The sequence below is a fragment of the Acanthopagrus latus genome, chromosome 1 (genome assembly GCF_904848185.1).
Source record: "Acanthopagrus latus isolate v.2019 chromosome 1, fAcaLat1.1, whole genome shotgun sequence".
In the NCBI taxonomy this organism is placed as follows: domain Eukaryota; kingdom Metazoa; phylum Chordata; class Actinopteri; order Spariformes; family Sparidae; genus Acanthopagrus; species Acanthopagrus latus.
The window spans coordinates 15328647-15354019 of NC_051039.1; the positions used below are offsets into that span (position 1 = coordinate 15328647).

The 25373-nt window shown below is 42.4% G+C and overlaps 1 protein-coding gene across 1 annotated transcript in view; it reads right to left on the minus strand.

Moving 5' to 3' along the window:
* Nucleotides 1-25373, minus strand: part of zcchc7 (zinc finger, CCHC domain containing 7) — a 50487-nt gene that overhangs the window by 22493 nt on the left and 2621 nt on the right. Inside the window, exons 2-4 of the mRNA XM_037108939.1 lie at nt 24275-24885; nt 22900-23116; nt 601-653 (exon numbers count right to left, since the gene is read on the minus strand). Coding sequence (XP_036964834.1) covers nt 601-653; nt 22900-23116; nt 24275-24802 — 798 coding nt within the window. The 5' untranslated portion in view covers nt 24803-24885. The remainder of the gene's footprint in view (nt 1-600; nt 654-22899; nt 23117-24274; nt 24886-25373) is intronic.

Genomic DNA, 25373 nt, shown 5'->3' on the forward strand with positions numbered 1-25373 from the left:
AAGATAACGATCAACTGTTAATTAATTTCTAGCGAAAATCAGACATATTATTTTGGAAACATTATCGAAATGTGTGCCATACCCTCTAATGAGAGAAAAATATTTGTTTAAAGTAGCAACATGTAGTTATGGAAAAGAAATTCACATTCAGAAATATTCATTTTTTTCCCCATAACTGAATAAACAAGCTGCTCTCAGAGGAAAGTAAAGTCCCCAGAACACTGTTTGAAGCTAAGAAGGTGGCAGGGTCTGCCACATATAAACAAAGTTCAATTAAAATGTCTTACCCAAAAATACATAGCACACCTTTAATAAATCAAACATTACTTAATATTATGACATACATTCAAGATCAATAATACATAACCATACATAGAACCAGTCCCAATAACCAAACATTTGCAACATGCACAGTGTCAACGTATATATTTTTTGAGACAAATTTTATAATTTGGATTCAACACTACTGCCTTTACTGCACAGAAATATAATTTGTATAATTTCAACAACAAGAACAAACTACAGTATTTTATTAAAAGACCAGACAACAAGTATGGCTGAATGTCAGGACATGTGTTACATGCTGTAATTGCCACCTACCTCCTTGTCCTTTGCAGAGACCAACCAGCTGCCCCCTTTTTTTTCTCCAACACCTGGCAGGACAGAAAAATGTCTATTAAAACACTGCAAACTTAATTGATTAGGTTTAAGATCTTATTTTCAATTGTATGCTCTCATCATATTGTCTAATATGGTCATAATATTACAAGCAAACATCATAATGCTATTTCTCTGTTTTTATGTTCTTCAAGATGTAGCTAACAGGCTAAATGACAGCTATCAACCACACACAAAGATACAACAAGAAAACATGAACAAATCACAGCACAAATGTTACAGTTAGATAACGGTGCATTTTTCTGCACGGAAATGCACAAGAACACAAGAAGGATTTGTTACAAAATCAACTTTTATGAACTGTCCTGATGCATTTCTGAAAGCAAAGTTTAGACCAATAGTTTATTTTCAATACTGCTTACATGTGTCAGAGCATGTTGCTCTAAGAAGTGTGGCTTGAATTTTTGCTTTCTATTTGAACTCAAACAAAAAAATTCAACCTATGATAACCAGTTAATAAATTCTCAACAATATCCAACCCCATTAAAAACTCTAAAGCCTGAGGAGTGAGTTTAGCTTCCTGTAAGAGAGGGACACAAACATACACACACTGAAACTGACACAGTGGCAGCCCAGCACATCTGTATGAGAGTGGCACTAACAGCGCCCTGAGGGAGACCACTGTATTCTCCTCAGGCCCACAGAACTGTAACTGACATCCAGAAATCATAACACACACACACACACACACACACACACACACACACACACACACACACACACACACACACACACACACACACACACACACACACTCAGCATAAATTATGGTCTGATAGCAACGACCCACAGCCTCACATGCTTTCACAAACACATACAGACACACCCACGCATCGACCCCCACGATTAGCTGGTTGACAGTCTTTAGCCTTTGGACAAACATACAGCCTTGAGCCATAATCAAATATTACAGTCTCCTTTCCACCTCGCTCTCTCTTGCCCTCTTTTTCTTACTCTCTCTATCCGGCCCCTTATCGCAATTCTGCTCAGCCCTCCTTCCCCTGCTTTCACTCTCGCTCTCTCTCCTTGTTTTCTACCTCTCTTTCCCCCCCCCTCTCTTTCCCGGGTGTGCGGCTGCAGTGGGAGGTTATCACCACTCTTCCCTGTCAAACAAATTAAAATGGCTGCTGTTTGGATGGGGCTTCTTTCTGCTACGACCTTCACCTCCAAAAAACACTCACACACGCACACTCCCTCGAGAGCGACTTAAAATCATCGTCATCACACCAAAAGCTTGTAACTTGGAAAACATAATTTGAAAGAGGCATCCCTTGAGTAGACGAAAATCTTTGAAAATCACTTAGACGGTGGCCCATCGTGGACAAAAGCAGTTTTTCGACACGTGTGTACCCTGTGTACAAGCAAACTCTATGTATATCATGTTTTAAGACAGGCTTCTCTCTAATCTGTCAGAAAAAAATTACCTTAATGTGGAATTTAAGCTGAACTCTAAGATTTTAGTCAGTAATATCAGTCTCAAAAATATCAGTCCAAAGTGAAGTGAATCTTGCAATCATGTGTCACTTATTTTGACTATTTATTTGATCCATTCAACCGGAATGTCTACAAAATGTTGGACTCATACAGTGAATGTTATTTTCAGGAGGGTTTTTCAGTTAAGATGAATTTAAGGCATTCAAATGTTCTCCTGTCTCTCAAAAGAACTGGGTGGTGATGAAATCGTTAGTCCAATATGTTTTCAAAAACATTTGAGTACAGCAATGTGTAAAGACTAACCTGTAACCAGACAGCTACAAGGTAAAAGCAGTATTTTAAGAAATACTCACAGAAAACACTCAAAGTTAATGAATAGGAGAAACATGGAAGAAGCATGTAGGTGACCTGCTTCAGTTAAGGACTGCAAATAATAATTATTTTCATTATTGGAAAATCTATCAATGCCTATCTGATTAATTTATTAGTTGTCATGTCTAAACATCTCAAAATAATGAAAAATGTCCACCACAGTTTATTGAGCCTAATGAAATGTCTTAAAATGTCATTTTCGGTCTGGTTATCAGACAAAAAAACCCAAAGATATTAAATCTATAAGATATAAAATAGAGATAGTCAGTGAATTGTCACAATGGAGATGCTAGAACAGGGAAATGTTCGGCATGTTTGGGGTTTTTTCAACTTATCTTTTCAGCTGTATTTCAGTTTAATAGCAGGGATGAGAAAGAAACCACAGACTAACCACAGTTCTCCTAAGGTATTTCAATGTGTTCGATGAAATTGTTAAAAGCTGCTTGGTCAGTTTAGTTTATCTTGATTAGATTCCATCCACCAGCTTGCAAATATTGCCAAGGGTCAAACGGTAAATAGTACAACCACAGAAGATAGTTGTCTAATCCGTGTTTTGGTATGTTCACTTTAAGCTTCTCAAGTACTTCTTTCACTATTTCATGACTTCATTATAAACAATCTTCCTTCAGTGATGCATTTAAATATCACTGCACTGTCCACTAGAAACATGCCTTGTAAAGCAATGGGTTGGTTCTCTCTGTCACGTAGGAGTAAGAGTTGGTTCAAGGTAGTTTGCGTAGTTAAGTATTCAGAAGTGAACGCGGGAACTTCTGCCGTGCTCACCTACTGTGAACAGACTGGGGGGCCTCTGCGTGACGTGTATGCGCCCATAGTTGTTGTTACACAACAGCTAGCACCCAGTCAATGGGCAGCTTGAAGAAAAGGCAGGGGTGAAAGGTGTGTGTGTGCGTGGAAGTGCGTCTGAGTGAGTGTGTGCATGTGTGTGTGTGTGTGTGCGAGTAGGCGTTAGTGACTCAACGAAAGTCATTCCCAAAGCGTCTCCCGGGGGGACTCCCCAAATAAAGAGCAGGAAGCTTTCCCTTAATCTAAGGGCCCCCCATCCCACCAACACACACACGGATGAAGGGTGAAGCTCTTTGTCACGGCCGAGGAATCAAACACATGGGTGGGGGTGCGGGTAGGTGGAAGAGAGGATGGATGTGTGGGTGGGGGGGTGGCTGTTGTCTGTACACTGGGTGAAAATATGCTAATCAACATTGAGGCCCTGTTCAAAACCAAACCATCAGAGCTGCTCGCTTCATCGTGGCCCGACTGATCTGAAGGAGTCAGGAGCTGAATAAGCAGATGGCAGCGGCTTCATCGAGCAGCTGAACAGACTCGAGAGAGAGGCCTTCGCCATGTTGGCTGCAACTGTTCAATTTCAACTGATCTAATGGCGAAGCGCTTCTTACAACCATCTTTAAAAGACATAAAAACAAAACTGGGGGTCTGAAGAAGAGCACTGACCTCTGGGTCTTGACACGTTTTTTACGTGTATTCAATCAAATAATGAGCAGAGAGAAATTTCTGCGGGTTCCACCGATTTTTATTCTGCGGGACACACTCGTACATTATCACATCATCGTGTCGTCGAGGGAGAGTTGACACAATGGCGTGGAGAGGGGGAGACGGAGAAACAGGGGGAGGGAAGGATCAGGGGAGAGAAGGCGACAGATGCTACCTGTCTGTCTCATAGGTACCCTGATTACTAGAAGATGAGGAGGAGAGGGGAGGAGACTGCGTGCCAGTTCATCAGAGCCGGTAGAACAGAACAAAACACGGAAAATGTGTGTGTGTGCGCGTGTGTGAGGGGGAGCTCGTATGTGTGTATGAATGCTCTGAATCTGTCCCTTCTACCAGTGAGAACAGAACAGAAGTGTACGTGTGGCTAATGAACCATGAACACCCAGCTCTCCTGGGGTGGGAGAGAGAGTGACGCACCCGCACTCGCGCACACTCGCGCACACACACACACACACACACACACACACACACACACACACACACACACACACACACACACACACACACACACACACACAAACACACAAAGGGAATATAAGGGACGAAGAGCACACGAGACATGAAACACACACCAAAGTCTTCAATGTGGCAGTCTCTCCTGACAACAACCCTCAACTGTGACCATAAACCCGCTTCCTACGATGTGTGTGTTATATGTGCATGTGTGTGTCATCTACTGCAACATCAAAGCCTTGGATTGACCTGCTGTGCCCCTATCCCTCTTTCCTTGTCTCGACACTTAAACAGGCACCCCAAGCCTGCCCACCCATTGTACCACACTGTTGCCCGGGCCCATTAACACACCAACCAGCACACACACACACACACAGACACACACACACAAAATGGCAGTGAAAGAGAGGCCTTGCCCCCCAAATGGAGGTTATGTTTGATACTGAAGCGACAGGGCCGGATTAGTAACACTATACATGACAATAGTTAGGGTGGGCGGGAGTGTGCAGTGTAAGAGTGTGTGTGTGTGTGTGTGTGTGTGTGTGTGTGTGTGTGTGTGTGTGTGTGTGTGTGTGTGTGTGTGTGTGTGTGCACAGAAAAAAAGCGCTTCCTTTGTGACATCACCGTTGCCCTACAGCCTTGAGGTTAAACACACCAAAAAGGTTGGCCAAGTCAGACGCTCGCTCGCTCGCACGCACGCACGCACGCACGCACGCACGCACGCACGCACGCACGCACGCACAAACCCGCCGTAGCTTTTTTGGAGCTCCATTGTGACATTACGACACAACAAAAGAGGAGCTGGCTGAAAATCAAGCTCACCGGACAGCAAGGAACATCCAGGTAGAGGAGGACTAAGTGTTTGTGGTAATGATAGTGGGGGGTGAAGCAGAGATGATGAAATGATATGCAGAACAAGAAGGAGACTGTGTGTGTGCGTGTGTGTGTGCGTGTGTTTGCCATGCAGGGAATAGATCAATAGCTGTACAGGCCTATTATAGATTAAAGCTGCAGATTTCATTTGGCTTCATTTCATGCTCCTTCTTTGCCCATTTCCACTGATCTCTCTGTTAGGCAGACACAGGCTGAGAGAAAGACAGACGAAATGCGCAGGATCAACAACGAACCGCTTCAAGACAGCAGGCTGTCTCCAACGGAGAATAATTTACAAAACAGTCATGAATCTATCCATTGATGAACAGTTGACAAAACTGACATCAATTGTTCAAAGCCGTTCTAACTTCTAACTTCGGGCAAAGTGACCCCACATGAACATATAAAAGTTTGATAGGTGGGTTTCCAGTTTTGCTGTACAGGACATGCCTAAGAGCTTTAACTGGTTTGATTTTGCTCAACGGACAGAACAGGCATTTGTCAGTTGTAACGTTGGAGTGGAGAGTTAGCAGATGTGCTGGGAACCACAGATAAGCTAAGCTCCATAGGTGGTGGTGTGGTGCTTATGTCTTGTTATGTTATAATAGAGTTGAATATTGCACAAATAGCACCCCTACGCTACTCAGACCACCATCAGCAAAATAAAAATTCCCATCAGTAACCACTTGGTGGAGGTTAAGCTGCAGGTCATAAGCATTTAAGTACGAAGACTTGTTTTGATCCGCTGCTCCTGTTCACTTTGTTTAAGCTATTGCATTACACTGCTTATATAAACTTGACACTAACTTTATTAATTTCTAATTAAGAGTGTTTCAGTGGCTTTTATGAGAAACATTTGCAGAAATTCGTTGTGGTAAACTCATTGCAAGATTCACAGATGTGGACAACTGGAACTGTTGCTGCTGCCAACTTTTCTCTTGTTTCACTTAGCTGAAGGAAGTTCCCATGTTGGTAATAAACCTCGGCCAGCTCAAGTCAGAGAGATGAAGAAACAAATTTCTCAAAAAATTACATAGAAATAGAATCAAAGCTATACTAAAACCCACCTACATCTAATCGGGTAGCAAAACCTTTGAAGCCAAGCTCTCAGGAAATCGACCTCAATCACAGTCCAAGAAAATCTGACCACAACCTTGACATAACAGACTGTGTATACATCGAAGGCAATCTGTCAAGGCAAGATCCAAAAGATGCTTTATGATCAGTGATTTTACAGATGATTTTCAGACTTAAGGTTGGTGAAAAAGGCAAAATGCAGGCAGATGCCATCACCCTGGTCCCTGTTGAATCTGCCTTGTTTTCGGCCATCACATATTTCGTTGCAGCCCGTCTCTGATTATCCACCCCCTACCCTCGCGTGACAAGCCGAGCCTTCACCCCCCGCCAGCCCCGTGCCACCTCCTCCCTTCCTCCTCACCCCCTTCCACACCATGTTGGCAGCCAGGGCAGGGCAGGTGGCCAAACCTGTCAGTCAAAGCACCGTCGCCACGCGGCAATACCACAGACACCAATTACCACACAGCAGGGGCGCGGCCTGGCAACCGCATGGCAACCACATGGTCCAATCAGGGTACACAACAACAGGGACCCGAGAAGGCCAAGAAAAGTGAGTGAGTCTGTGTGTGTTTGTGTTTGTGTGTGTGTGTGTGTGTGTGTGTGTGTGTGTGTGTGCACGTTTGCGTGTGTGCCTGTGTGAGTACGGCGGAACCATGTTCAAGTTATCCAAAACCGAGCCAGTGCACGTCTGCGGGTTTGACAGGTAGTCATTGTGTCTTTTTAATATCCGTTAGCTGTCTATTTAGTGGAGATTTTCAATTCAAAGCAAAATTTATCTCCATGTATCTGTTGATAATCAGTGGTTCTTATTAAACACACAGCTCTGACTCATGATCAGTTCTGCTGGTCTCACAAATCATGCATCAGTGTTTAAAAAGAAGAAAATCAAAATCTGACTTATCTATGCTTGGCTAGTTTGTGCGTATGACACATCAAGAGACACCAAAAAAATGGTACTCACTTCTAATCATAGCTTTACTGTCTGTTGCTAACTTGGAGTACAAGATCATGAGATTTTTTTCTTAATGATAAGGTTTTTAAGTCACACTGATCAAATGAAGACTTTGTAACAGATAACATCAATGACGTAGACTTTAACCTACATAGATTTGAACCAGAATCTCACCTGGAGGTTATAGAAAACATGGGTTTTTGGTCAATTTCATTACACAGCACTATCATGTAAAGGGTGCAAGAGATGAAGGAAATTAAGCTACCAGTACCAATTAGTTTGAACAACTCTCTTTAATAGTGCTTTGAAACGTACCCCCCTCACTGAATGGATATTATCTAGATACACAAAATTAATGTTCTAAAAGATAGAAAAAAAACACTTAAATTATGTAAAATTATATATCATAACAGCAATTTTGAGCATAGATCAAACAATTGCTTGAAATTTGTCAACTGACATGTGGCAAATCTTTTGCCATCAATCATTTACGTCAACCAGTACCTTCCTTTAGCTGTCAAATTGTTAGGATTTCCAGGTTTTCATTGTCCATTGTCTTTGGATTTGGAACATTGGTTGAACAAAAATAAGTAGTTGGATGATAAACCCTTGATGTAAGGAAATATAATTGACATTTTTCAGAAATTTCTGACTTTTTGTGAGGCATACAGGTATAAATCAATTGTTGGTTACATCCCTAATTTAAAGTTCAACCTTCGTGTTTTACATGATACAGTTTAGTCACCAACAAGAGCAAAAAAAACAACAACAACTGAATCAGAGGCAACATATGTTTCACTCAGTATGCCTGTTTTCAGGGAGGATCACTGTGGACTTCTAACTGAACTCAGAACGGAGCAGCAGAGCAGCGTACTAGTCAACAAGTGTTTGTATTTAAAGTCACATTCGTGTAGGCGAGCCCATAAAATATCACTGATAAAACTGACCAAATTATTCAGGGAGCCCTTTTGTCTTCTGCAGCGAAACACGCTAACACGCCAGCAAATGGCGTCTGTAAGGGGCAAATATATTTTAATAAAACCAGTGAGTTGCAACCTCAATTTCATTTTGATGAATTTCCTCCTGCGGGAGTGAACCAGGCAGTGGGCGGGAGGGCGGAAAGGCGGGAGAGGGAAGTGGGGTGATGGGGGCTGGGAGGCAGATAGAATTTTCATGATTGTTATTTTTGTTATTATACAGCGAGAGAAGGGGGGGGGAGGGGTGGGGGGGAGATAAACGGCGTCGGTTAATCTGAGGCATTTTGTGGAGCGCTCCATTATCGGGCAGGTTGGGCACGTCGAGGGGGTTATTTTTCCAAGGGATCTTTGGCCCCGGTAATTAAGCTCCATTCACCAGGCCCTGTTCCCCAAATTAAAAATTTGTCATTAAGTGGAATTTACCATAATGCCTTTTTATCTGCCGGCGCTTCAGCATGCCTGCATACATGTGTGTGTGTGTGTGCAGGGTAGAGGTGAAGGAGGGGCAACCAATAAGGGGTTAGACTGTGGTCACATGCACGTACAAACACACAAATGAATGGCCATGCACACACGCACACACACATGTACATGCACAGGCGACCAGAAAGGGCAAATTGAAAAACTGAAATAATCCTGGACAGCAGCAAGCGTTTGCATGAGCAAACACAACACCCACACAACCACATGCCCACCCATCCACCCACCCACCCACCGACACACACACACACACACACACACACACACACACACACACACACACACACACACACACACACACACACACACACACACACACACACACCCTTCAATCCTTCAAATCCACAGCCTTTGGGGTAATTAAATAATGGTGCTTTAAAGTTTTAATTTAGATTTGGCTTTTTCCTTCCTGCTCCTACTGTATGCCATACAGAGGGCGCACACACACACACACACACCCACACATAAATCCACAATCCACACACATGCAGAAACGCACACTCACAGCAGTCACAGTAGGTTATAGACTTCACCCGACGAGATAGCCCTCGATGGGCAGGGTACATTGGAGGAGAGAGTGAATGATTGAAGAGCAGAATCTCTGTCTCTATAGGCTTTATAAAACAATACAATTATTAGTCTTTAATTAGAGCAGCCCCTCTGTGGGACAGGGGACAGACAAAGAACAATAGAGGATTAGGAGAGGAGCTCCTAATATGGCTCTTTTATCGCTCTGTTCCAATACAGTTTATAAATGCATCCAGCTGTCCTTTTCATCTGGCAAAGTTGGAAGTTGGTGGCAGATTTCAGAGGGAATAGAAATAAAACGATGTTACCTATTATTGAAACCAAGGTCGAAAAAATAAATAGAAATTTTCTTTTCAAGTCATGTGAAGCCTGTTTTTCAAATTATTGATTGCTAATGATATTCAATGTCAGACATTTTAGGCTCCAACCATGAAGTGCTCAAGCTGAGGACCTTTGTTACACGTCATTGCGAATCTCTCTCATTTCCTTTCATCTCCCTAATGTCGACTCGAAAGAAACTATAAAAATTATTAGGGTCACAATTTCTGTATAAATACAACAAAAGATGCCAGTTATGTCTTTAAAAAGCTTATTTTATGAAACTGTTGATTGATAAAACAAAACTATTGCTGTGAAATAAGACAAAGAATGCAAAAATGTATCTATATAAACATGTAATAATCAAATGTTACTTTTTATTTACATGATTAGTGATGCAGACAATTAATAGGATATCAAACGTCGTATTGGCATAACTCAACGTTCTCATTTTCAGGAGGGGAAAGAAAGCAGGAATGGAGGCCTGATGAGATGATCAATATAACACAAAGTCTCAAAAATGATCAGGCAGTAGCAAGAAACTGTCTTTTCTATTCTGTGTGAATAGTAGGACAATTTGACCTGACATTATTAGTCAGATGCTACTATCTATAACCCGACAACAATGACAGAACTGCCCACATACTAAATGTTAAAAGGATGCCATGACTAAAACAGAGACATTGAGACTTTTTAAGACTGCTTCACGCCATCTCTGCTAATAAAAAAACTTCTGACTTTGTCCACCGTGCAAATACAAAAACATCCCTCTGACTCCTCAAGGAAAGATTCTCCACATGCCATCAGAGAGTGAAGGTGGGGGGCTTAAAATGAACAGAGGGGGGAGCTGGGGGCTGAAGGAAGAAGAGGAAGAGCAGAAGAGGAGGAGGAGGAGGGTGAAAGGAGGGAGTAGGAAGAGAGGAGAAGGAGGGGGGTGGACAGATGGCAGAGGTTATGCCTGGCTGAAGGGGGCAAGACGGGAGGAGGCTGTTCTGGGTGTTCAGGGTGTGTGTGTGTGTGTGTGTGTGTGTGTGTGTGTGTGTGTGTGTGTGTGTGTGTGTGTGTGTGTGTGTGTTTAATGGGGAGGAAACACCACGCTTTGCCCCCACCTCTCCAAATGCACAGCTCATCCTTAAGAAATCCCTCCATCTCTCCTCTTCCTCCTTTCGCCCCCTTTTTTCTTTAACTTCCCATGATTCCCTGCTCATAGATGTCAAAAGTGCATTAAATCCATCTAAATAAACATCTGACTATTAATTTAATATCAAATCCAGTTTTTGGCTCAGTTGATCCATATTGGCTGGAGATTGAAGAAAATAATTAGGTCTCTCTGCATCTGATTGACAGATAAAACCTGGTTAAGGTAAACTACAGATAGAGCTGAACAACAACATGCTGTCAAAGTCTGTAAATGCGTGTGTGTATGTGTGTCTCCAAAATACAGTGCAGGGAGAAATGGCAGAATGGCAGGGGGAGAGCAAGAGAGAGATAGGGGGTCTTATTTACTGTCGTTTAATTTGCTCCCCTCTGCTCCGTCCATCCCTTGGTTTTTCTGACAGGTAATAAAAAGCTGGAGCTTTCCTGACAAGCCCATTTGAATTTGGATTGAATAATATAACTGTAGGGTTTCCCACATAATGCTCTGTCCAAGCGTGCAACGGTGCACAGACACTGGCAGCCCCCTCTGCCTGCCAGGGTGTGAGTTTTCTCCGTGTGTGTGTCTATGGTGCTTATCACACACAGACAAACACACAGGTTCTTACGTCATGGTAGTTAATGCAACAACAATAATGAATTCCTGCAACTACCCACCATGCCACTCCCATATGCCAATCTCCACGTCTCTCCCCGAACCTCTCCTTCTCCTTCTCCTTCTCCTTCCTTTGCTGCCCAAGATCCCTTCATCCCACCTCCTCCTCGCATCTTACCTCATCCACCACTCACACTCCCTCCCTCCCACTCTCTCTCCCGCTCTGCCTCTCTTTCTCCCTCCTCTTGCTCTCGGTAGCTGCTGAAATCCCATTCCCCGTGGGGCAGGCTAAATTGAATTGGCGTGTTTATATGAACAACAGGGCCGTTGCTTTAATATACCTTAGAGTTTATGCCTAATGCCTCCCTGCTAATACCACTGGAGCTTGCCGCCCTCGCTCAACACACATCGCTTTTATGGAAGTCATAAAAGAGACAGAATAGCGAGCGAGGAGGATGAAGAGATACTCCAGGAGAGTGCTTGTGTTTGTAAGCAAGAGGGAGAAAGGGACCATTAATACATCTTAACAAGTCATCTGTTTTATCACACCTCTTAAAGATCATCCTACAGTAGAAACCTGCACACATACACACCACACACACACACACAAACCCTCCAGTGTGGAGTGTGAATGAAAAGAAGAGAAGACAGAAAGGGAGGAAGATTTTTTTTAGATTAGTGAGTAATGCTGAATAAATATCCGGAGATTTGGTTGAGGGAGTCAGTCATGCTCGTCGACTTGCAAACATCCTTCATTTTCTCTCCGTCTCCCCCCTTCTCTCTTCCTTTTCTTTCTCCCTCCTGTCCCCCCTTTCTCTCCCGGCCCTGTGTCAGCCTACAAAAGGCCCACAGTACAAAGGAGAGACACAGGCCTGAGACACTCAACCCAATTACTATTGATCAGTCTGTACTCAGAGGAGAAGAATGCGCTCACCTGCACTCACGCACACACAGCCACATATATACATCTGCCTCGATACAGAAAGTCAGGTAGGGTCAGCGACGGGTATTTGTTCACAGCTGATTTGTAACACTGACCACTCAGTCAGGAAAAAAGAAAATCATGTCAAGGCTTCCATCTGCTGTAACCAGGCTACATTACTTCTTACCGTTTTCATTCTACTGCACAAAAACAGCGAGTTGTAACAGCCAAAGAGTATGGTTTGTTCTTTAATATTCATTATTTGTGTTGCAAAAAGCAAGGCAACAACAAAATGTGCAGAATGTTTATAAATCTGCTCAGAAAAACTATGTTTTATCCATTAAGAAATATTAAGCTAAAGGGGGAAAAGGGAAAAACATGAAACAAAAGCCAGACAGAAGACACACATTTCAAGGTGGTATATTGGTTGGAGCTACTCAATAAAAAATACCCTGTGTGCTATGTGAAAATAAAAAACAACAAGACAGTCTTGTAACAATGAATTGAAGCCACACAGTTTTTGTGTTTACTTGTTTACATTGTTACTGTACATTCTGGCGCCTCTTTTCAATGGATTCTGAGATTGTTTCATTATTTTAATGTACCTAAAACAAAATCTTTTTCAGATTTCCACCATTATGGGGGCATTTGCTTTACTTGTATGAGAAGATTCATATTTTGGAACACATTTGTTCAATTAAAAGCCAAATTTGTTTAGGCTACAAATAGAGACATTTGAAAATCGAACAAAGGAAGATCTCAAATGTAGCTTTAATAATGTTTTTTTTAATTTGCTGTTGCTGACAATTATCCCGTCTTAATTCAGTGCTCACAGAAATTCAAAATCCTGCCTTTGATCGAACCTGTATTCTTCACTAATTAGATGGTTCAGATGAAATATAAATTAGCTTCTTTCCCTAAGTAATCTATTTTACATTTACTTCACTAACTTTGTCAAAATTCCAATATAATTGTTAGAATAATGGTTAGAATGTTTTTAAATCTAGTTCAAACTAAAGTGAATGATAAAAAACAAATATGAAATTTTAAAATCTGATTGATGATGTGTAAGAGGAGACCAGGAGTTGTAGGGGAACATGTGGATATTCTAGCTGATCCCCGGGGGGGTAAGAAGCTGCGTAAAAACCTGAACACTTTTCTATTTGAGAATCCCTGATCAAAACCTTGAAAAGCCTGCAAAGCCCTACCCGTGGGTGTACGCACACACACACACACAGACACACTCACGGTCTCACATCAGGGTGTGATGAACTCTGTGTGTTGTCGGGAAGGCTGCGCCGAAATATCAATGACTAAACTCCCCAACGAGTTGGTAACTATCTCCTTCGCTCTGATTTTATCCTCAATAATTAATTTTCTCTCCCAACGCCGACTTTGGCTTTATCGGTCGCTCGCCGCCAGAATCTCAGCATTCCATTTAACCATAATCCCCCGGATAAAGGGGCGGCCTAGGTGTGCTAATGCACAGGCGTGCGTGCACGCAGAGGGATGCGCACGAGCAAAGACTTAAACTTCATTCACAGACACATTATGTTATAAACCAGGTATATAGATGGTCAGGTACGACTGGTCATACTAATGCTGGGCCATTTCTTCAACAAAAGGAAATGCACCTCACTGATAATCACCATTCCCCACATTTAGAAACATCAAGCCTCTCTGCTGGGAGTCTATATATGCAGAATGTGGACACAGAGTTTAATGTCAGCTGTGTGACCCCTCAGACTGGTCCCAGATACAGGCTGGATTAGCACAGGAAAGCCTATAGCATGAATCCTGACCCTGCGAGCCCGGCATAGCAACAGCCACGTAACCAGGGCTTGGTCTTGTTGCATGGAAGGATGGTTGGGAATGGGAGTGGAGAAATAAAGAGACGGGATGGATGGAGCAGAGGGAGGGAGGGAGGGGTGGAGCTGAAGGGTTAGGGGAAGAAAGGTGGAGTGTGGGTATGGGCACCGGCCATGTTGAATTTCTGTGACACCCTTTTAGAAATATTCACGATATCTATCAACTTCCACTTATGACCGCATGAAGATGTATTTAATATTGATCACCCGACATGTGAATGAATTACCTTAACAAGAATGAGGGCTGGCAGTGCACTTTAGCCTTATTTAGTGCTAGTTTGAGAGGGAGATTTTCGAGTTAGACACCAGGCAGTGCAACCACGATAAATATCCTTAAATCAAAAATGTGAGTAAAGTATACAATGGTCTAATAACTGATATGAGCACTAACTGCATGTTTTTTTAAGAAATGAATGACCTTTTTCAGATATGGGCCTTTTCTTTCATCAAGAGCTGGCAGTTGCCTCCCTCAAGTCTTTCCAACTAAACACGTAAACCCTAGTATTTAAGAGCCTATTAACTGGCAAGCTCTTGCATCCTAATGGGACTCCTAATTAGCGCTTTATTGAAGGCAGGTGTGATGGAAAGGTCAACCAGTTAAGCTTACACATGTCGTAAACAGATAGTGTTTAGTACATCAGTATACAACACACAACAATGGGTAGAATCAAAATGAAAGAAACATGGATGCAGGGGGCAAAGAAATCAGCAAAAAGAAGAAGGGAAAGTAAGTGAGACAGAAAGAGAAAGAGAAAGGGAAGAAGATGAGGGATGAGGGCTAGATTGACTGAAAATATGGTGAGTGCCTGCTAGGCCAGACCAGGCCCAGCTGGTCTCTGTCTGACGAGTGCCTTAATTAAGAGACATGGGGAGAAAGCCTTGGAATGGCCACATACACACTGCAAGGAGCCTCTGGAGAGGAAACTGCTAAACAGGCACACTTGTGTGTCTGTGTGGTATACTGCCAAGAATCTCTCTCTCTCTCACTCACACACTCACACACACACACACACACACACACATGCAGTCATCCTCTGGGGCCTTCTGAAAAACACGCCCGGCTATTATTAGGCAACCCTTTGCATACCGGAGCAAGCATACTAACCCTAAATACGTGTATTTGTGTGTTTGGGGTTCTCCCTTTCATCCTGTTGACTGTTAAACTGAACTTCCAAAACAGCTCTGCTCATGCTGAAGAAGATGGGAGCGGAAAAAAGGGGGGAGACGAATGAACGAACGAGGCAAGGGGAGAGAGGGGGTGATTTTGTGGATCCATGACTGCCTTTGCTCCCCCCTTCAACCCTCATCCTCCCTGCTCCGCTCGCCCCCTTCCTCCTGTTCCTCATCCCAAAAACGTATTAATATTAATACATATCCCCCCCAAGCCCTTCTCCTCCTCACCCCCCCAGCCCAAAAAATATCACCACCCTAGGCTACCAGTTAATAAAGCCCTCTCGACGACCCCTCCCCAGCTTAACAAAAAAAAAAAAAAAAAAGCCAAAGAAAGACAATAAGGGGAAAGTTCTCCGGCCAAATAAAAGAAGAGAAATTAATACACTCCCACGAGACCTCCCTCTGTCCCACTGTCACCCCCCACAATAATTTGATTTCCTATTAAGTGATTGCTTAATTATAATGATTATTATTGGTAATTGTAATTGACATTTTTTTTTCTCCTTCCGCTACTCTCATCTCTGTCCCTTCCCTCCCGACCTGCCCTTCTTAAAAGACAGGACGGAAGGAGAAAATGCACAAGGGAGTAAAAAGGACGGGTGGTGCAAATCAGGCCAAACGGAATGGCACTTGTGAGAAATGTGAGATTTAAAAGTAGGGTTACAGTCTCACACTGCCCAACAAGAACATACAATGTGGGATTAAGGTGTCCAGGTTTTGAAGTTTTATTTAATCATACATGCGTGTGTTTCAGTGTGTGTATTCGTCTAGATGTCTTTTCCTGTAGCTTCAGGGCACAATGTCTGCTGCAGGTCTCTTTAGAAGAGAGATTTTTGCTCTCAATGGGATACCCTGGTTAAATAAAGGTTAAAGAAGAAGACAGGGATCCCCCCCCCACCACACACACACACACACATTAAACTACAGTAGGGACCCTCTGGTCTCCAGTTTATTACCCCTTTCTCCAGGCTACAGCCACTGAAAAATTGAGGTTGTGTGTTTTGTTTTGTTTTTTTATATATATATATATATATATATACACATTTATATATAACAAAAAAAAACCACACCTCACATTCTTTCTGACACCTTCTGCAGAAAATGTAACATTTCAAAAAAAAAAATCAAAACCCCGCAGTTCAACAGCAGCACATAAAAACCGCACCGTGTTGAAAACTATTTCATTTAATGTCACATTCTTTCTCTATACGGAACTAAAGACGGTGAAACTTCGTTCCAGTGGGCCAGGGCACGGTTATTGGGCTCACCTCAGGCGTGGTGAGGCTGACACCGGCTGGCACACAGACACACACAGAAACAGACACACAGACACAGAGACACACACACACACACACACACACACACACTTTTGTCTTAAGATGCACACACCTTCACACTTCAAGACACACACCATCCAACCTCGCATCACACCTTCACTTTCACTCTAAAATGTCTTCTCATTTCCACAAAATATTAAACTGTATCTAATCACGGCACCTAAAAAAAATCTTTAACAAGAGAGGACATTTTAAAATATGAACGCCGTCCATTGACAGTAGGATCTCGCAAGCAGGTGCGAATGCGATGGGCTGTCTGCAAGTTTAGCTGAAAAATTTTCTAGTTGATTACATTTAAATGCTGCGTCTCACTCACTCTGAAGAACAAACAGCCGTATTAATACAAATGAGCACCTGCAGCCTTAACCGCAGATGTCTGTGGGTGTTTTTCAGTCAAAGTTTCCAAGAAAAAAATAGAGAAATTTTCATAGATTATTTTGACAAAGATGACTTTCAGACAGGATGGCTTGTCCCCCTGCAGATGCAGATAAACGTGGTATAAATAAACTCATATCAGCACAGAGGAAAGACACTCGGCAGCAGAAGAAGCACAGCTTGAATCAGAATCACTACAGTAACTAAAAGCAGAATTAATAACCTGAGCAATTCTGCCATAAGACCACAAACAAAGTCATAAAATGTAACAATAACCATGATATCTATAAAACATTATTAAAATGACATATCTGTAATCATGTAAAATACACAAATCAATCATAGAATTGTGCCATCACAAATCATGTCAATGTAAAGCTTCAAACGAAACAATTCAAATGTGGCCGACGTCATACGAATCTGAAACGGCTGACAAGATAAACCACCGTTTCATTTAACTTGGAAAAACCAGAGTTGAAACCAGATGGGCAGTTTTTTGTGCATCAGGTCAAAGTGTTATAGGTGATGGTTAGACTGTCAGGACTACACACAGATTGACAGACGGCGCGGGATGTCAAGTGTGTGTGCACAATCCAGCCGTGTTCGAGCCACTCGGAGATCTTAGCCTGGAGACAAACCGGCCCTGACCGACAGCAACACCGTGGCCGATCCTTTTCAAGGCCTGTCTCATCCACTTTAGCTTACCCACCCTCATCTCTCTCTCCCTCCGTCTGAATCTGAGTCCTTCTGTCCGTCCGTACAGAATTCTTTGGACGTAAACTCCAGTGGTGCTTCACGTTACGGTCAGTTTTTCTACTGCCTCATTCCTACTTATCTTTATGTGTCTAAACAATCATTTTTCCTCCACTTAAAAAAAAAAAAAAAGACGTAAAAGAAGCATTAAATATTTGACTGAACTGAACTGACAGCGTAGCTGTTCTGCAGTGACCTGAACACTAGAGGAACAATGAATAGTGAAATTAGACAAAATGAGGCAATTTATTGAAGCTTCATTTAGGGTTGTGCATACGTTTTAGTAATATATGTCTTTAGGTGAGTGAAGGTGAGTTCACGGGTCAGCAAAACAAATACCACAAGCAAATCAGTGTGCCTAAAAATCTGCTCCAATGATTCAAAACAACAAATATTTCTATACGTAAATTATAATCAGCGGCCAAATGTTGAATTTGTTTTGACAAGGACGAGGACACAATAATGAACACATCTGCTTAGTAAAGGGATTTTTCACCTTACAAAGAAACAGCCATTTCACTTAACAGACTACAGTTGTCATTACATTTCAGTGGCCGCTGGCATCAAATGATTCAATCAAATGTTTTTTTTTGTTGTTGTTTTTTTTAAAGTGAAGGCATCTGACTTTCAACAGAATTTCTGCAATTTATTTTGCATTTGCTAATATTAGGCCTACACAGTAGTCTCATCTAATTTGCATTTCCTCTGTAAAAACTGGATAATACAAGTCAAACTATGGCACAGCGATTTCATGGTGCGTGTGTGTATGTGTGTGTGTGCCTGTTCAAACACACTGTGTGGTAGTGTGGGTGTGGCGTTACACCTCGTGTGGCACTGGGCAGCCAAGATAAGAGCTGATCCTATCCATGCCTCCCTTCTGCAGCGCCTGCCCGCCCACCCACACACCCACAACACACACACACCCACACGCAACACACGAACACAAAACACACACTTAGTGCGGTACCCAACATGCCATTGTAATCTCATTTTACAATCCCGATGCCCACAGCCGCAAACACACAGAGAAGCCAACTAAATCCATATTCCACTCGTTCGTACAGTACACTGGCGTTTGAGTTAAGATTATACACTTCACAATATACAAAAGGCCAACTGAGGTCTCAGAGTGTGAGAAGCTACAGGCCCACAGCAGTGTCACTCATTTACACACATATGACAGCAAAGAGCAAAAACACTTATAGCACGGGTCTAACTAATTGTTGTTATGTGTAGACAATGTAAGCAGCATGACAAAACTGTGAAGGACAATACAGCAGAGTGAAGATTATGGAGAGGAGAGGAGAGGAGAGGAGAGGAGAGGAGAGAAGAGAAGAGAAGAGAAGAGAAGAGAAGAGAAGAGAAGAGAAGAGAAGAGAAGAGAAGAGAACAGAAGAGAAGAGAAGAGAAGAGAAGAACTTACCTTCCTCCTGTGTGAGATAGAAAGAGCTAACCTTGGGCTGCAAACACACTAACACACTCACTTCTCTCTAATTCACCAAGACTTTCAATGAAGCACACACACACACTTTCTGACACACAGACACACTCTGATGTGATCGGCCACCCCGATAGCGAGCCAGAACTGACTCTCTAAGCCTCAAACAAAGTTTGGTGTGCACTGACCAAAACCGAGGGGACAAAAAAAAAGGGAAAGAAGAGAACTGGGGGGAGCAACAGAGAAAAGAGGAAAAAAAAAGTGTGACCACTGAGTGAAGTTTAACCACTTATGATTCAAGTTTAGCTTCAGCACACCCCGCCTACACCCTGCATTCATTCACGGGCATGTACACGCACACCTCTCCGGGTGCGAGAGGCACTGAGCTGGATTTTGGGAAGCCCTGCTTTCTCTCTCTTGTTCCATCTGGTTGCTGCTGCATGGCTGCCGGACAGGCAGACGGCCCTCGCTCATCCCCCTTTTCTCTACTATCTTTTCTCTTTTTCTTATCCAGTGTCCCTACAGATCCACCCACCAAGCAGCTGCCCTCTGCACAGCCAGGTGACAGATAGCTGCCGAGGCCGAGTGTACATGTGTGTCCCTGTGTTTGATAAAAAAAGAAAAAAACAGAAAACGTATGTGAGGGGAGTGAGAAAAGATTAGATTGTAGAAGTATGTGAACAAGTGACACCATGTAGGAGAGACAGAACGAGAAAGAGGATGAAAGGATTCAATTTCTGTAGACTAAGTGTAGTGAATGTGATTTGATGGTGATGCTGAGATGGGCTTTAGGCGTACAAATACTATTAGTCACTGTTGTGCAAACCTGTTACTCACACACACACAGATACACACACGCGCACACACACATACACATAAACGTGAAAAAACAAGCCAGGCTCCCAGGCTACAGCAGTCAACACATAACATGGCATATAAAAAAGAAATCAATCTTTATATCCATCCAACAGCCCTCGGTTACGGATGCAACGGTTATTGTAGTCATAAAAATTTGACTAGCCCTATCTCAGGGAGCTACACATTGGCCTTCTCCCTCCAATTCTTTGTAAAATCAAAAGGGTACGTGAAACAAATTCCCAGAAAAGAATAAGCCAGTATAGCATCTCTGCATGAAGCATAACCAAACCGATGCCAGCAAAGATGACAATAGGGGGAACAATCAAAACTGTATCCCAGTTCCATACAACATATCCAGTGTATACAGTATGAAGTTTTAAAATTATGGAATATTTAAGATGACTGACTCCGATAAAAAGGACAGTTTGGAATGGCACTACAGCCATAGATGATTATTTTCACAGTTATTCATTTTGTTAATAGAAGGGTAAAAACCTCCACAAGCTGTCTCACCACCTGCTGTATTCTTTGTTAAATGCTGAATGGGTCTGACAAGCTCCTCCATTTGTGCAATTCATTATGGTAAAAAGACGTGAATCAACAAAGCCAAATTCAGAAATCATTTGCACACTGTTTTAAGTATACTGAAGGACTATGGTTGGCAGGGGTTCCCCAAACTATTTTAACAGTGACCCTAATTTACCTTATTATCAACTGATTTACCATATCACTCGCCAAGACAGATAATTTTTATATTTTCTTTGTGAAACAGCACTTCTGATTTTTTGTTAACAGTTAATGTTCTAGTTTAAAAAGACGTTTTCTTTCTGAGGAATTCAGGAGAGGTTATCTTGTTAAAAAAGATTATGTGAGACATATTATATATTTTTCTAAATGTCAACAAATCGCACTAAAAGATCATAATCAACAATGTGTTTGAAAAGAAAGAATTTCAGACATGTATTACCAGGACTCAAGATTTGTGTGAATGATAATTTTTCACATCATGATGATATGACATTTCTTGGGGTTTGTACCAAACAAACACATCTAGAGAAAACCATTTTTAGGCCTCAGCGTCTGCAGCTCTTTCTCTATGATGCTGTTTCAATAATACTTCAATTAATTGTGTAGCTCTTCTAATTTTCTAAAACAGCTGGACACTGTGACTACGTTGATCAAACAGAAGTAAACGGTGCAGGTCAAACATTCCCTGGGAACTATTTTCAGCTGTGAAATCACACATTTAGTGAGCTTTTACCACAGAAGAAGCAAACGAAAATAAACTACAGGGCCTATTTTCAGTATAATGAATGAACACGCCATGCAGTGAAATTATTTGGCTTACTGATGTGTTTTAAATCATGGATACCAAGGAATAAGCTATATCAGGATTTTCCTTTACAACTCGTTGTTGGATAATTTCTAGTAATGCACGACAGAGAAAATGATTTTGCCACAGTGTAAACACACATTACATTCTCAAAACCTGGTTAGAATATCCGTTTAGTGTAGAATTAGCTCCAAGCTCAAGACTATTGAGGCTCATTACTCAAATTTCCTTTCCCTTCAATTCTTCTTCTTTTTTTTTTTTTTTTACTAAACCCTCCCCCATTCCACCCACTTTAAGACCCCTTCCTCACCACACCCATGACCCCCCATGTGCAGACATGAGGTCAAGCTCCAAAGATCACAGAGAGAAGCCAGACGAGGAAAAGAGAGAGAGAGACAGAGAGAGACAGAGACAGAAGGAGAGAGAGAGAGAGAAAGAGAGGCAGAGACCTAAAATCCTCCTTTCCTCCCGAAACCAGGCCGAAACCTCAAGCCTTCCCACCAGCTCCAGACCCCCTCCTTAACCCAGTTGTGTGTAGAGGAGGCAGTGAGCACTCTTGCAGAAACATCAGCCCAGGGAAATTCAAATGAGGAAGAAATGGTGAGAGAGACACAGAGAGACGGAGGGTAGGAGAGAGAGAGAGAGAGAGAGAGAGAGAGAGAGAGAGAGAGAGAGAGAGAGAGAGAGAGAGAGAGAGAGAGAGAGCACAATAGTGAGAAAACAGGATAAAAGAATGAGATGGGAAAGCGTTAGGTAAAAGAGAGGAGGGGGGGCGAGCAGGAGAGGAGCTGGAGAGGTTGCTGAGGCTGCAGGTTAAAATAATGTGTAGATCTGAAGAGATTTGCAGGGAACGTTTTTATTCATTTTTTGATTACTCCCATCTCGTCCCGACCTCCCCTCCCCTCTCCTCCTGCGTTGTTGTCTCTCCGTTTGTTTGTTTTTGGCATTAGTGTTATGACTGTTGCTATGCGTGTGTATGTACACATGCATGCTGATTAGAGCTGGAATATTTTATAAACACAAATATTCACACTCACACAAGCACTCGCGCACATATCAATACATAATGCACACAAACATACTTAAAGATGCATCAGAGAAGCAAGCTGCTGGGCAGACAGTGCCGAGAAATGCTCAGAGCTTACAAATTTGTGAAACATGCAGAAACAGATGCTGCATATGTACATACAAACATGCACGCAGACAGATTGTTCACACTGTAGCCCATCGCTGTGCCCGCTCCTTATCAATGTTCTGCAGGTAGGTTAAGGGTTCTGAATGAGCTGGACCGTACAGAATTACTCACCGCTTCCATTCTCCTGGTCACACACATTCAAATCCAACAAAACCATATCACAAAGGCCTGAATGCTACACATCACACCCGGTACTAACAATACACATACACAGAGAAACAGAAGACACACCTGCACGGCTGTCAAAGTCTTCCTCCAGGTCGAGTGAGATGGAGTCCTCTCCCTCCAGGTTAAGTGAGATGGTCTGGTCTCCATCCTGATTACCTCGACCCAGGATCATCCAGTTCTCCAGATCTTCCGAATCAGATGACAAATCGGAATCAGACTCTGAGCTGCTGATGTCCACAATCACTGGCTTACCAGGAGTCCCCTTCCTTTTCTGGGTTACCTAGGTGACCAAACAACAATACTGTAGATCACAAAAAGCTTTGAGTTGCACCAGAATGCATCCTATACTGAACTTATAATATTTCTAACAAGGGTGAAGTAGCTGTAGTTCAACAGCAATCAATCAGCTAGTTGAGATTAGCCACTGGACAGTGACAAAAAAATCAGTCAGCACTTTGAATTCAGACTAAAGAAAACAAAAATGGGAAACAGCAAGTTAGAAACACATGGCCTCCTCTTAAAGATTGCTTTAAGACAACTGGGTGCTGAAGATAGCAGACATAAAGGTCTCGTGTTCTTGTCAACTAGAGTTATATGTGATTTTCTGACTTTGCAGTTATAATGAAAGAGCTTTGTTGAAGAAGGCAATTCTAAGTGCCTTATGCAGGCCAAGAAATGTATTAGAATGATGTTCAAATAAATAAAAAGGCATACATGAGAGAGAATGCAAAGGCTGAGTAAGACTGGCCTCAGAATTGAACCCTTGGCGACTCTATATGTCATTGTGACATGCCTAGATGTATGCTTAACAATAGCAACTACATAGCCTCTGCCTTTGAGATATTACACACATAAGACACATGAGACTTCAGTATTCTATGGTCATCAGCATCAAAGACCTATGTGAGCTACGTAGCCAAACAGGGCTGGGTTAGGATGAATTGATCTGATCAAACATTTTCCCTTATCATACTTATAAGACAAGGACTAGCTTGCACTACACTGTCATACAAGAACAATGTTGCGTTTTTATTTCCATAATCAGAGGGATTAAGACTGCTTGTCTTCAGCACAATAGCATCTATGTAGCCATGAAATACATGTTGACACCTGTTTTACAGGTTTCTCAAAAAAAAGTGGACGCATCATTTTCAACAAACTCATGGAGCTAATGTTAGCTTAAGAGCTAGTTATGGCTGGTAAAATTTGCCTGTGCGAAAAACCAACAGCTGCCATCTAGAAATGAGAAGCTGCTTTTGTCCAACACTGTCTAAATTCAGTGAGTGCTTCAGAAATATCCTACGATAAATATGCCACCATTTGTGCTGCGCATGAATGGAAATCTTTGAAGTGTAACAACACTAATAGGGGTGTAGCAAGCAATACATTTTCTTGTACACAAGAAGTCACACTCAACATGTGACTCTTTGTTCATTACCTCTCGGGCAGGGGTGGAAGTCTGTACCCGCTGTGAGCTTTGCCCCTTTAAGGCACAGACACCTTCCTCGTCATCATCAGCAGTGTCGTCAGAGATGGAGATGACATTAGGGCTGGAGTCGATCACGATGACTTCCTCGAAAAAAGATGAAGATGACCTCTGATCTTTAGGGGTACTTTTCCTCTTTTTACCCCTTCTCTCCTCAGTCTCCCTCCTCTCCTCCTTCTTCAGGTTTTGCAGCAGCTTGCTTATTTCAAGTGACGAAGGCGTACTTTCTCCATTGTGTTTGCGTTCTCTGTCAACATCTGCAGACTTCACAGGAACCTCAGGCTGCTGGTTTTCCCTACAGGCCGCTTCCTCTTCTCTGTCCACCTGCTCCCCAGTATCCCCAGCATTAGAAGAATAGTGGAGCTGGCTATAGAGGTGAAACTCCAGCTCGCTGTTGGCCTCCGACTCATCGGAATCCCCATCACCCTCTTGATAGAGATCATCCTCCAACTCCTCTCGATCCTGGTACGAACAGTACATCACTTCAAAACACACATACACGCACACATGCACACAGCCACACACACACTTGCACAGACAGCGAGCTCAATGGCTGAGGCCCACTGCAGGGAAAAAAAAACACACACAACCAAGAAGAGTTATTATATTCATTACAATTAAAGTACTACTCAATGGCAACAATATTGTAATGGTACAATTTGTGATTAAGTATAAATAATGTAATACTAAATGAAGATTAGTCTTAGAGGAACTAACATTTAGCCTGTTTACTTTAATCAGTATAAAAATATCCATCACATGCAGACACAATTATGTCAAATTGATCTCAGGACTGAAGGTTAAGTGACCACAGAGCAGCATCAATTACAGTTAGAGTGCAGACTTTGGTCTTGTTCTGAAATCCTTAAGGGCTTGTTAACAAAGCTGGGATAGAGTACGGATCAGCTACACTCATTTCTTTTCACCTGTATACTGTTTTGTCAATGCTTTGGTGTTAAGAGACAGCTTGGATCCAGGTACATCACCTGTTAGGCTAGGTAATGATGTCAACAAACACTTTAACAAGACATGATCTTGGACCCACTTTGAA